Here is a 14,421-nt window from a genome sequence, read left to right on the forward strand (position 1 = left end):
AGATCTCCAAGAATATTTTCCATTGCCCAAATACTGTTCAGGATACCAGAATGACTTCAGGATGGAATGGACTGCATGATGAGAGAATCACTGCGTTGAAAATTCAGGATAGATTGCTAGCTCTGTTGAGCAGCTCAGCTTTGACCTTGGGAATATCACTAACACTGTCTGATGGGCTTCAGTTTTCTGATCTATAAGATAAAAATGACACATCTAACTTCCTCATTGAGATAAGATGATGTGAAAATGCAAAGTTACTTTCAATGGCCTTGAGCATCATTTCAGTTCTTTATTGAGTTTAATGAAGACAGGATCATTTTTTCTCAGTTTGATACCACGACACCTCCCTCAGTAACAGTGATACACAATTTGGAAATCTGTGGTCTGCATGATGCAACTTTATACAGCTTCAAAGTGAAATTGGAAATGTTCCTCAGTTGCAAGCTTTCATAAAAAGTCCTCTAAACTTTACAGAAAGTGTCTTTTTTCCTGGTGTGCTTAGTGCTTGCATCCAAAAGGTGCTAGCTACCTAATTATATTACAGCATGGGGAGAGGTGATTAAGCACACATAAATTGCAAGTATTAATAATCTGCATGCAGCGCATGACACTGCCCAAGCCAACTCTTTTACTAGAAAATTTTTTTCGTGACTAGAAAATGCACATATCTGTTGCCAGTACCTACAACACAAGAATCTTGTACAGAAAAATAGAGAGGGATAAGATGATTGTGCTCACTGAAAAGTTTTTTTCACCTTCCAGTTTGCCCCGAGCACCATGCCGTTGTTTCACCTGAACCTCTTCATCTACTGCCAGTCCAGTGTTGTGCTTTTAAAATCATGCTATTTACCTATGGTAAGGTACCTGAATCCCACTCTGTTTAAACCAAGAAAGGAAGGATGATCATCCTCAGTGGATAGCTATGAGCAGACAGGAAGCTAAGTTCATGTAAAGTGAACCAGTGACTGAGCTGGGAAGGGAAGCAGAAACTCCCAAGTCCCAGCCCAATGCTGTGTAACTACTGGCCCATCCTTCTTTCCTAATAATGTTCTTGCGTTAAAGAAAGAAAGAAATTAATCAATTAATTATGGGTTTCCAACAGCAATATAGTACTTAAAATTGTAATAAATGTGTGTCTATACAACATGAAAATATAGCTAACAAGAACCATCCCAATGAGTAATTCAAGACTTAAGCAACTAACATTATTTTGAAAGCCTTCATTAAAAAGTTCTTCTTCACCTTCCCATTTGGTCCACTGACCCTGCTATCTGGGACCATCTCACGTGAACTTCTTCCTTTACCTCCTCTGTATGCCTGAGTGATACCGAATCGAGTGCCTACCTTTAATCACACAGCTGATCAAGTAAGGCTGATCAAAGCGGATGGAAATAAACAGTAATGACATTATTCAGTGACTCAGCTGCCCAGGCACACAATATGCATTTGGCCTAATGCTCAAAGAAAGGACCCAGAAAGTGGTCTTGCAAGCCACAGAGGCAATTTACCTTGTTTATTACTCCTTGTCAGTCTCTCATACAGAACAGCTCTGTTGAAAATGAGGGTACAAACACAGGAGTCCATCAGGGAACAAATGCAGAAGGGAGGCAGGTTACAATTTTATTTTTAATGGATATAGTATAGATTAAGGTTTGTTCTGGCCACTGCTTTTAACTGTGTTGGGAGAAAATTTAGGCCAGCACCACATAGATTTTAAAAATCCTACTCTAGATCGATATCCAGACAAGTAAAAAAAAAGCCATTTTTCCATGTAATCAGCCATTACACAAGCATCTCAAATTTGTTAGTTTTTACAGAAAACAGTTGGAATTGTGACTATTTCAACAAAGATCAAAACTTCCCTACCCCAAACTAGTCAATACCATGTCTAGTGTTGGCTCCTGTATACTGATATCTGCTTTGATATTCTTTTTCTGCCTTTCTTTACACACCCACAGTCACTTACGGACCCCTCTCATCCCCTTAGCACACCATGCCTCTCCCCCCGGCTCCTTCCATCAGCTTGGAGAGCAATGGCGAATAGAGCCGGTTGAAGAATCATGGAGGAAGGTATTCCCAAAGGAGTCAGAGCAAGATTCTTCATCAAAAGTCAACATTTGGGGACCAGGGAAAGCCCAGACTGATTTTCACAGAATACCCAGGTGCCTTCTTCCATAGAACAGCAGAGCATTATGGCACTCCTAGGGCTGGGGTCAACAAGAATGGAGCTCAGCTGTAGAGAGCAAAAAGGTTAATCAGGTCACAAGAACTTCTAGGTGATGATGTCCTGCTCTCAGGTTCATTGATCAGCCAGTGAGAGTTTTTTTTTTTTTCCTCAATGATGCAACGTTTTTAAATTAATGCCTTTGGTAGAACTTAGGTGGGTGGGGATTATGAAAACCAGTTTGAACTGGTCTCCAGCCTTTGTGAATGCTCCAACTCTCCTACTAATGATGATTGAATTAATCTCTTAACAAACACATTTGTTTTTCTAATTCGCCTCCACACTCATAATTGCTATAACTCCAAACCCAACACCCAAATATTACAGCACAGATGACACTTAGCATCCTCTGCTCTTCGGAGATCTCTGAACTATTGAGATCCCTCCTGAGGTAATTTATGAAGCACAATGACTAGGATCTCTTCACCAGAAACAGAATCCTGCAAGCCAGGACTAAGCCTAAGAGGATTCCCTGTCTCCAAAGGAGGCATTTTTTTACCAGCACATTCTAAACACTCTTCCCTTCATAGTTTACTGTAAAACCAGTTATTTCTACTACTGCTCCATGGGCACTCATTGCACAGCCAAAGCTAAGTCCATCAATCCTTTGAGCTGGGGGGTCCCACTCCATCCCACTTCATCTTTGATGGTAGTAAGCTTATAACTGAGCTAGAACTTCAGCGTTATATTACTTACAAACTACTTCGTAAATGTTCACTTCAACTTTTTTCTGCATCTGAGAAGCTTTCATAGATTGTGCAAGTACCCAGCTTCTTCCTGTAGCCCTTATTGTCCTTAAAAATCCTTTCTCAGGAAAACTTCTTGGAACTTGTCTGAGGGAGCAATTTCCATGTAAGAAAGCAGAGTCAGAGAAATCAGAACATTTTCAGGAATACATTGGCTTTGTCAACAGAATGCATTTGGCTTTTCAAACAGAAATGATGAAGATGTTCCACACTAACTTTTATTTCATCAGATGCTATCAAGTGATAAGCTTTTCTACCATTTACCAATAAAATGGAAGAAAATTTCAAAATAATTTTCAGGAAAATTTTTGAGATTTTAATTTTTTGTTACAATGTTGGAAAATTCAACATCTTGAAATTTCTCTTGAGTGAGAAATGTCATTTAATGGATGTGAAGATAATACTGATATGGGACTATAGACATTATCTAGAGGCTATTGTAGAAAAAGAGTGACTGGACAGAAAGTAATGGTATATCTCATCTAATAATGAGATATTCGCATTAAAAAATGAGGATATATTTGATAGAGAAATAAAAGAACAAAACCCAGAAACATTAAATAAGAGATATGATAGATCTGGTTGGAGTCTTTGTGAAGGTACGCTGGTAAATAGCAAGGCATTCATGTGATTGTAAAAAGTATGATCAATGACTGCAAAAAGACCAAAACTGTAGATAACCATACAAATGTAAATTCACTTCAATCATTCAAAGAAGTGATTAAAAGACCTTTGTAAACTACCCCCCAAAAAGCACTTATTTTTTTATAATGAATGCTCCTAAACTACTGAGTCACGTAAGTTGGCTTTGAGTTTTAGTTCTTTCCTACTGAACCACTGAGCTGATAGAAGTGCTGCTGTTAATTCAGGAAATAAAAATGCTTTTAGCTGCCAGTCCCATACTGTTGTCTCAGACACCCTCGGGCATAGCTGAAGGAAATAAACACTTAGGCTTTGTCTCCTAATTGAGCCCATAGATACACAGTATAAGCACAGATAACATTATCCTATAAGGCCACACATATAAACGGCCACACTTAGACTAAAGGTTCACCTAGTTCAGTACCCAGCGCTGCACATAGTATTTATGGCGTGGGCATACGATGGCACAGGGGCACACTGATGTTTCATTTCTTTCTCTCGCTTTCTTTCTTCATATCTCCCACTGCTTGGTTTTCTTTTTGACCAGCACTGAGCGTGGAGATGACATACTCAATGGCCTATCCAGCATCACTATCCTGAATGGCAATGTCTAACTTAAGAGGCATATATAAAACACCATATATAAAACCAGGGCTTCTTTCCTTGTATTCTTTGGTTTGTATTTATTGACAGTAATTTTCTTCTGCCATTTTATCAGCCAGTCACTTAGTACCATGAAATCCTTACCCATGAACAAGGTGGGACCACCAGCAAAATGTGTCCTCTTACAATTCATTAAATTCCTACGTGATCTCTGACTTCTCTGAATAACATAAGTCTGAATTTATTGCTTATAAAGGTCCTCCCTCTCCTACTAGCTTAGGGGTTTTTTTAAGATCCTTCACTGAGGAATCTTATCTTTTTTCTGAAGTATGTGACATATATCATGCAAACCATTGTAATTGACACATGAATCAACTCTTTCAAAGAATCCTTTGGTAAAGTCATGTTAGTTATTCAATGTTTTGTCATACTTATCCATACAACTATAAATTCTACAGTTTCCAAAATACCAAAGCCTGACTAACTGTTCTGCAATTCACTGCATGTTCACTCGCGTCTTTTTTTAAAAACTTGTCACGTGTGTCACTTCTTGTTTCTCTGGAACAGAGACCAGTCTAACTGATGCATCACAGGGGAAAGCTTAACATTTTTCTTCTTGAGACAGCTAAGAGCTTCTGCATGCATACTAAACAGTCCTGGCAATTTGTTGTTACTCGCTTTTTGATTTTTTTTTTCTAAAAACTCTTCTCTTTTAGTCCAACTTGAAATAGTTGCCCAGGCTCAACCACTGCAAAGGAAGAACATGTGCAATGGATTGAGCTTTTCTGTTTTGCCATTGCCCCACTGAGCACTTTAACACTTTGACCATCTACTGGCCCCTCAGGCTCTCTGGCAGGTTTATGATGTCTTTGATAAAGTATATATTATTGTATGCTATGACTTATGCAAGTTTGTTTGGGTTTTGTTTGTTTGTTTGTTTGCTTTTTTCTCCAAGCTGTCCTTGTCCTCTCTTATTACAGTTTTAGATTTAATGTTGTGGGGTGGTTCTTTTTGGCAGGGGATGTTCCCCGATTTAATCGTGACTTCCATTTTCTGAAGTTTTTCTTCTTAATTCTAATTTACTTTGTTGTGTAAATATGCCCCATTTTTTTCCATTTTAAGTTAGATTTTTTGGGTTTACATCCAAATGCATTACTGTATATTTTTACAGGAAAGCAAGCTGCAAGATCTGGTTATGTCAGAAAACTGTGACCTAGCAAGATCTGCAGTGCCTCCATATCAATATAAATTACAAAGATCTGTAAGAACCTGTAGAAAAGTACCCTCTGTCAAGGTTTGCTATGGATTCAGTGATGCAGTCAAAGACAAATGAAAACCAACTGAGTACATCTAGTTTTCAATTTGGGAAATGCTAAATTTATTCTTCCTTATTGCCCAATTTGAATGCCACACATTAATTTTTCTTCACTGTGATTTTAATTTGGAAGTGGGTTCCTCTACAAAATGCTGATTGCTTCTAAGCACTTTTCTTGTTTCCCTGTCACAATTTATTAAAAAAAGTATGATCCAGATGGCCTATATTTTGTTTATGGAATAACAGGAACCACAGCTCAACACACATGCCAAAACTGGTAACATAGCTATTAGAGGGAGTCAAGAAAGAGCTTTTTAGGAGATATGATGAGAGACACATACGAAGCTATACACTAATAGAGTAGAAGCAGCATGCTGTCTGTAGCCTTTGAAATAAACATCTCTGCATCAAAGAAATGGCTAACCTTCCCAAAACATTCTCCTCCTAACAGAGATAACCTACTATATGCTGAACAGGGATTTACTGCTCGCCAAAGGCAGAGGGCTTTCTCATTACTGGCATTACCATGCTGATCTAATGTATATGAGCAGTATATTAAAAACTGTTTGTTGACACCAGTTAAAAAACCTGCTTGAACCATACTTATATCTTAACTCTGAATTATAGAAATAAAGTAGCAAAATTAGAAACTTTTTAATGTCATGTTTATTCATTGTCGTTCTTCTACCATAGTACATTTGTCTGCAAATTTCAAGGCTGTACAAAGACTGGTGTTAATGCTTAATACCTATTAACAGACTAACCCATTTTAGTCAATAATTTACCCCTCCTGCAACCAGAGATCAGATATATACCATGAACATGAGCAAAGAAATAAAATACTGATAGATGTTGTGAAAAATAGAAGAAAAAATAGGAAAGTAAACAAGAAAAAATAAATAAGCATGTGCATTATGAATGTGACTTTTAGTATTGTGTATCTTAATAGTGAAAACAGATCTTTATAATATTGTGTCTATACTAACCATGAAGCGGACGAGAAATAGAGTACCAATGTTGTATTGCTGGACAGTCTGGGAACAGAAGGGGTTATGTCAAGAGACACGGTAAGTGTCACTGATGGGGTATAGGTGTTACTGGTAGGGTGCTTGATCCTACAAACAATACTGGAATGGTGCTTACTACCATGGGTAATCTCCCAGGGCCAGATGGTAATGGTACAGGCACTGGCACCAAGGGGAGATGGCTTGTGTTTCCTGCTGCTTGGGGGCTTCTAAAAGCTGGTTTAGGTGCAGGCATAGGCTAGAAGTAGTTTTTTGGCTGCTCTGAGCTATATACCTGATTCACAAAGGCTGGCTCCAGGGTTCTGAACTGCAGAGATCTGATCTACCTCTTCTTTTCTTAGACTCAATTTTTAGACTCTCTAACATTTGCCCTGGAATGAGTCTGGATCATAAACTCTCATAGAAACAGTGGGCAGGCCAGTATGTATCTGCGGGGGAAAAACACGCCTTCTTTGGGACCCCTTTGCAGCAGCCTAGCTGGGACGACAGCTGGAAGGGAAGGATGTAATAGACTCACTGGACAACAATGGTACTATGCAAGGTAGTAAGCATTATGCATGTTAAGATCTATGCTAGATATGAACTTCATGTTGGTAGGAAAATGGGCACAAGTAGTAAAGTGCCGTAACTTGTACCCATTTGTCAGTCAACGCAAAAAAAGGGTGAGAAGGCAGCCGTGAGTGAAGAAGCAGGCTTACACAACCCTCTCCACCCACATGCTCCTCATCTTCCCTGCTAGAAGATGTATCTATGCTGTCAGTATCACACAGGCCTATTTTGTCCCAGATCTAATGACAGTTTTGCCTGAATGCAACCTTCTTTTTAAAAAAAAAAAATAAAAAAAAACAAGGCCCAAACAAACATGCAGCTATGACAACTTAAATTGATGAAGAGTCTCATCTACAAAAAACAGTGAATAACATCAGTTAAGAGGTGGAGAAAGCCCTCCATAGCCATGCCATCCTCATCAGGTCAAACACTTGATTTAACAGTGGTGATCACCGCATACCTAATTTGTACATCAACTTAATCTTTTTTCAGAGGGTTCACAATTTTTCCCATGAAGAGTATATTGTTCTCCATAGTTATGACCATTAGGAAGGGCCTGTTGAATGTAATGGTAACTGGAACAGACATAGGCACTATTTCCATGCCTGTGGCAGCTGCTGCTTCGGTGCCAGTCTCATCCACCTTTATCACAGCCTTATGAATAGCCTGTGAAGAAACAGACATGTCAAGGAGGTACAAAACCAGTCACCTAGATAAGAACTTAAGCTAAAAGTGCCTGAAGAAGTTATTGGTAAGAAACAAGCATCAGATGGACAGGTGTGAGTCCACTTCACAAAGAGAGCAACATTTGAAAAAAAAAAAAAAATTGGCAAGCTACATGCAGCATATCTATCTTAGCCCCAGAGAGGAAAAACCCATCATCCCTGGTGTAGGAGTGTGTCCCTGCTAGTGAAAACATTTGCTACGTTTCTTTTCTTATTCCTTGCTCGCACTTGTGCAGATCTATGGATAAAGGTTACCTAGAATAAAGGTTAACAGAGCAAGATCACATTTAAGTGTCTATTACAAGTTCATATAGTTGAAGAATTAACATGCAGATTAGCACAATGAATAGCATCCTGAAATTATGTTTCCCATGTTCCTTAATGTCTTGGAAAAAATGGGAGCAAAGGAGAAGGGCCAGAAATGGAGAGCAAGAGCAGAGAAACATGTAGGTTTTAGCTTGCAAAATCAAGACATTCACAGATTTTAATTCACCAACTTCCACCTGAGGTCATGAAGGTAGTTGTTTTGTTCATATTAGACAACGAAATTTGCACTGATTGTCAGCTTTTAACTTTAGGTTCATTGAAGTTTGACTTATCTGTAGCTTTTGCCTGGGCCGGGCACTAATGAGAGTCATTGCTTATAGGCTTGAAGCCAAATGTTTTTAATAACTGCATTTTCCTTCCCCCCAAACAGTTTAAAAGCAAGCAGTGTTTTTCTTCTCCCCTCCATAAAACACAAGCAGTAATATGTCCTACAGCTCCCTACTTGCCCACAGACAGGCTAAAGAGGGGAGACACAAACAGAAGCAGCAATGTAATGACTGTAACAACACGCTGCAGGAGGGTACCCAGGTGTGTAGGGCTGACGATTTGGTCAGGTCTGTTTTATAAGGTTGCCTCACACAGATCAAAAAGGCCTCCTAGATTAACAAATTACAGAGTTGTAACCTGGTCCAACTAAATGGCACTGACAGTGCAAGCATGACGGGTGAAATGCTCTGTATGTCAAGAGCCACATTTTCATATGAAGCAAAGCCTCTTTACATGAGTTTTGCATCATGAATAGTTGTAAAGAAAGTGATGTAAGTATCAGTAACCATGGGCCTATAAAGCAAAAACCAGTATGACTTACCTGGGAAATTCGGTGCTGGGGCTGCCCAGTGATCCCAGACAGGTCAGCCTTATCAGTGAATACATCCATGATGCCCATTTTATATAACATATTTTTTAGGTTATATGTCCCATAAAGAGTGAATTTCGGAAGATACAAATTTACTGAGCTGCCAGGAAAGAAGTGCAAGAATATGGTGAAACTTTTGATCAGATATCACAGTATAACACAGACTCCCAAGAGACAAACTCATTTTGCTTTCTCCCCAAAGACATTTTGCTTGCAGGGTCTCTCTAGCTTACATGGCAGATGTATAGTGACATTTATTTGGGGAAAAGAAAAAAGGGTTTATAACAATGTTGGAATGCTGGTTGAGAAGATAGGATTGTCGGTTGCTGGCTCACAATCTGCAGTAAGCCAACACACGAACAGTGAATTGAGCCAGTGATCATTCAGCACAACAGTACAGATGTACCTCCCTAAGGATCTTCATCTGACATTTTCAGAAGTTAGTGATAATTTGTGCATTCTGCTGGAAGTATCTTCATCATGCCCCATTACTGAGGATGCAGAGGATTCACCTTGTGAAAAAAATAATTCTTTTAGGAGTCTCAGGCTGGACACAAAAAATCCAACACATCCAAGTTTACTGGTTACTTTTGGGGGAAAAAAAAAAAGTTGGCCTTGTGTGTTTATCATATAAATCTGGACAGAGAAAACAAAAAGGTATACCAATGGAGCAGGACAATATGTGGTGGTGATTGTATGGATGACAAAGTAAAAAACAAAAGCACATTGACAGAATATACTTAGTCGATAGATACTTATTTTTCTATGTCAAGACCAATGTCTGATTTATTAATTTTTTTGAAGTGAATCATTTGTTGCTTTCCATAAATTAATCACAGCTCTGTATTTCTGACTCATTTCTTCCCTGCTCTTTCAATAAGGATCTAACAATTCCTTTTCAAAGGTTAAACTGAACATTTACAGCTAGCAGCAGCATAATGAGACAGAGGTTAGTGATAATGCTGACAGTAGCTACTGTTTTCTGGTGAGAAACCAGAACAACTGTCCAGGGTTTCAGGTCAGGGAGATGTGGAACACCTAATGGAGCTGGCCAAAGAGCCAGTCATCCAGTGGACAAGTGGGAAGGAAAGGGCCCATACCTCCAGCGTAGCACAGCATCTCATGCCAAGTCTGGCTGGTACCCAAAAATGACAGTGCTAGTGGACTGATAACAGGTTGCTGATCTCTTACTTCTGCCTGATTTTTGACTGTGCTGATTGCTGTCTCAAGGGAGGATGCAACTATCATTGAATTATCTGTCTTGCTATCACATAAAGTCACTCATTCACAAGCCCCACTTGCTTTCAGCATGCAGGAAAGGGAAAGCTGTAGGCACACAGCAACAATGCAACCAGGCAGGAAGCACTGGGATGCACTTTCCAAAAGAGAAAGTGATGTTTTCTCCACAGTTCAGCTATTAAATAGATCTCAGCTGCCTGTACTGGCAATACTTTGGCACTATCCCCTGTTTAGCATCCAACAGTAATTAAAAATGTTCCTCACAATCCTTCTGCAACTTGTGTTTGCAGACAGAGAAACAGGGACAAAACCAGCTTGCCCACAGTCCTTAAATCATTCCACATCCTACATCAAACCCATTTATTAAGACCTCCCAGAGACTTCTAATAATAGCAATGGCGATCAGCTGCTTTGAAAACTGGAAAAGGAGGAGTTCGTGTCCTTAGTTTTGCAGGAGAGAATTGTCATGATGAAAAATGGGGAGCTGTACAAAACAAGCTCATCTTTGACAGTGATGCCTTTTTATATTATCAGATTTACATCTCCCATTCATGGCTTTTAGGTAGATTATTCCAGTTTGAGGAAGGGGGAGAGGATGGAGAGAGGAAATATAAATCCTCCCAATTGTATTTAGTGTTGATTTTAAAGGCAATTGTGTTTCTTTGACAAGAATGATTCATAAGTATTTTGATTCACCATCTTATTTGTCCTATAGTGATTGTAGTCACAAAGCACATAACTGTTCCCAGAAGTTTCAAAACTGTGAAGGTGCACAGAGAATTACATACTTTTTTCTGTCTTTTTTTAATTTAAAAAAAAAATAGATTCTTTTGATAAGATTTAACAGTGAATCAGAGTTAAGAGCATGACACTAGTTTTGGTTTTCTGTATTGGGATGCCATTTTTGTTTTCAGAATTGACCATTTAAAATACAATTTTTAAATGTGTACATGTGAAGGTATCTAACATGACACATCAGATTCATGAATGAACACAAGGGCTTGACTCTGTAAAGATGTTGTGCCTCTGCTTGCACACATTCTTTGTCCCATCAAAGGCTACTACTACACATGACACTGAATGGAAGGAGTCTAAAGTTGGTTTTAGAAAGCATATAAACTTTCTGCCATCTGGTCTCAAAGTTACCTTGAAGCAAGTGTAGCTTATTCCAGGTTTGCCTTTCTAAGCCTTCAGAGAGCCTGAATATAGCACCCTGCGATGTGCCAGCTGCTCTATACCCTTATCACTGAGCTTTATCCTCACAATTGCCAAATGAAAGTTGTTATTTCAGCATTAGACGTGCAATTATTGGTAACTGTAATAGGCAGAAAGGAAGCAAGAGACAGGAAAAAAGGCTGAAGGAAAGTGGTAGGAATTTATTTGAAAATAGGAGAAGGCAGAAGACCTCCCCCCCAAAAAAAAGTGAGAAAAGGTCTTAAGACAGAGAACTGGGGGCTGTGGAGAGTTGAAGATGGGAAACGATATGCGGAAACAGCAAAAGTCCTAAAGCTTTGAAGGTTTTCACTTTGTGCATTACTGAATGTGAAAACACAGGGACACCAGAGACAGATTTCAACTTTGGTCAGTAGGAATTCTTCTGTAGATTAAAACAGAACTAAAAATAGCATCCTGATTCTGTGGCATAGCCCAGCAGATTGAAACTGATGTGTCTCCTTGCCTACCATCTGAACCAAGAACTGTAGAATTTTACCTTTTTGAGACTAATGTCCTCCACCTTGACATACGTTCACAAGACAGTCTTTTCTCCAGCTTCCTCATTTTTCCTTGATCAGGCAGAATGAAAAAAGCCGAAGCACCTCCTTTGTAATCCATTTGCACCACAGTGGAAGAGAGCTGTTCATCATAGCCGTGCTTGAACAGGCCCATCCCAAACATCATCGGCACTTCAACAGCCTTGTTCCCATCCACAAAGAATTTGCTCTTTTTAGTATATTTTGGATCGAAAGGTTTTTCCCATTCAGCTTGAAATACAAGAGACAGAGTTACAGGATATTTTGAGGACATGAAACCATAGGACATATCACCATAGGACTTATTCATAGATGACAGGAACTGGTACAGCTGGATCAGCTTCAAAGATAAACCAGTTTGCAATAAGCACTTGATCGTACTGAATACCCAGAATAATTCAATAGCAACACACAGTAGGTAGAGTGTGATGTAAAAAAACTCCCTCAGATCTTACAGCAGGTTGCAATATCCTTCATTTAGATGAGACACCAAGAATTCTAGTATGCAATTTTCCCCTATGACAACAGTTTTAAGGAGCCTATAAAGACCTCACATGATGCAGCCTTTAAAGAACAGCTCAGAAGAAGAAAGTTTCTCTCCTTTCCTTATTCCCACACCAAAAAAGACTTCTGAAGGGTGACATGAGGGATGAATTCTCCAGAGAAATGCAAGGATTCAGGTTACTTGCAGAGAGAAGGGTTTTATATGCCACTTTAGTTGATGGCCAATAAAGTCATGAAGAACTTAATTCTACCAGACTTCTGGGTTAAAAAGCAAAACAAAACAACAAAACCAGAAACCTTTTGTACTGTCATGCTCACAATATTAAATTTCCAAAAGCTCCTCGCTTAGTCATAGTGAAAGAAAATGTCTACATTGAAACTCTGAAAGATTCTTGTCCTCAGCAGAGAGGAATTGCTAAGCCAAATTCCAGCTATCCACCTCATCTATTTCAGAGGCTGAGTAGATTTTTAAAAAGAGGAAAAGTTGGGGAGTAGGGTTGTTTTGTTTTGTTGTTTGGTTGTTTTTCTTTTGCTTGTTTGTTTTTTTTAAGAAAGAGGTGTTGCTCTGTAGTAAATTTTGCCTTCTAGAATAAAACTAATTTTTATCAAATTGAGTGGGCAAAAGTAGAGTCACGATGCTACATAAAATAAGTACCATCAAGAAAAACATGAAACAAGATGCAACACCTTTTGACTTCTGATTTCTATTTGAACAATGATTACTAGGCAGCTTGGTACAAATGAAATAATTATCATCTGCTGTTTCCACCATCTGTGAAATAGACACAAACAGCACTTATTTAGTATTTGGAAAGAGTAAAATGAGACAGCGCATGTCTTGGGCTCTGAAAATATAACTTGACAACTGTCAATACTCTGAAAATGGGAAAAGTTGCTACTCATGTTTCTTCATTAACAGTGACTTCTTCTATCATCAGATATATAGCAGGCAGGACTTCTGCCTTGATATGCTTAAGGAAAAAAAAAGCAGAATGAATCACAGAAACATGAATGACACAAGTCCTGAAACACTCAAACAACCTTTATCTAGTTCTCAACTCAGGGAAAACACCCACTGATTTCAGAAACAGTTTTGCTTGATTAAAAACTGAGTAGGATGTTAGGATTTAACACATAGATTAGACAGAGATGATATTCACTAATCCTTTCCTCCTGTTTCAGAGGAACTCTTATTCCTATGCTCTCCTCTCTCTTAGGATGCTGCCTTCGAGGGATGGCATCTTTCTCACATGCTTCACAGCATCTAAGTGGAAAAATGAACCTTGAAGTACGATACTTTGTGGTGACCAGCTTGGCTAGGGCATGACGAGGGACTGGCGTACTGTAGTGGAATCATGTGCCCGTTGGCTGAAAGCCAGGAAAATATTGCCAGACTTTTGTCCTTAGGGAAGGACTTCTACACTACGCTACACCACAAAAAAAGGTGGGGGGGGGGGGAAGGGGAGAGTCACCAATACTGTGCAAGGAAGGCTGTAATGCACAGAGAATAGACAAGAGCCTAGAAGTATAGACTGGTTATAGAGGTACCTGAGCTTTAGAGATCCTCTCCAGATTAATCCCAGCCTCCAGATCAATTAGCATTAACCTACTCTCAGTTTCAAGATAAAAATTCTTATTGTTGCTATTAATGCTATTCTTTAATCTATTTTCTTTAAAATTGAAGAGCTAAGCCTGAATCTCCACCATCTTTGGAGGAGCTGGGAAATCATTTCAGCTATAAGAACAAACATCTAATTTTAAACAAAACTTATTTTTAGAACGTGTAAAAGTTATCTGTAATACAAAGTGATCTTTAATACAGGGTTTCTCAGGCTTTTGTCCCCCTTGTGCTACTAAATCTATTGTTCCTTCTCCAAACACCTTTCAGTAAAAGAAGAATCAACAGCTTTTTTGC

General features: G+C 38.9%; 1 protein-coding gene across 3 annotated transcripts in view; it reads right to left on the reverse strand.

Moving 5' to 3' along the window:
- Positions 1-6,200: 6,200 nt before the first annotated feature.
- LOC129207017 (alpha-1-antiproteinase F-like) overlaps positions 6,201-14,421 on the reverse strand; it is a 74,267-nt gene continuing 66,046 nt past the window's right edge. For all 3 annotated transcript variants that reach the window (XM_054827316.1, XM_054827317.1, XM_054827318.1), the window contains 3 exons: positions 11,963-12,233; positions 8,965-9,112; positions 6,201-7,770 (listed from right to left, as the gene is read on the reverse strand). In XM_054827316.1, coding sequence (XP_054683291.1) covers positions 7,582-7,770; positions 8,965-9,112; positions 11,963-12,233 — 608 coding nt within the window. In that variant the 3' untranslated portion in view covers positions 6,201-7,581. The remainder of the gene's footprint in view (positions 7,771-8,964; positions 9,113-11,962; positions 12,234-14,421) is intronic.

The sequence above is a fragment of the Grus americana genome, chromosome 5 (genome assembly GCF_028858705.1).
Source record: "Grus americana isolate bGruAme1 chromosome 5, bGruAme1.mat, whole genome shotgun sequence".
Taxonomy (NCBI): domain Eukaryota; kingdom Metazoa; phylum Chordata; class Aves; order Gruiformes; family Gruidae; genus Grus; species Grus americana.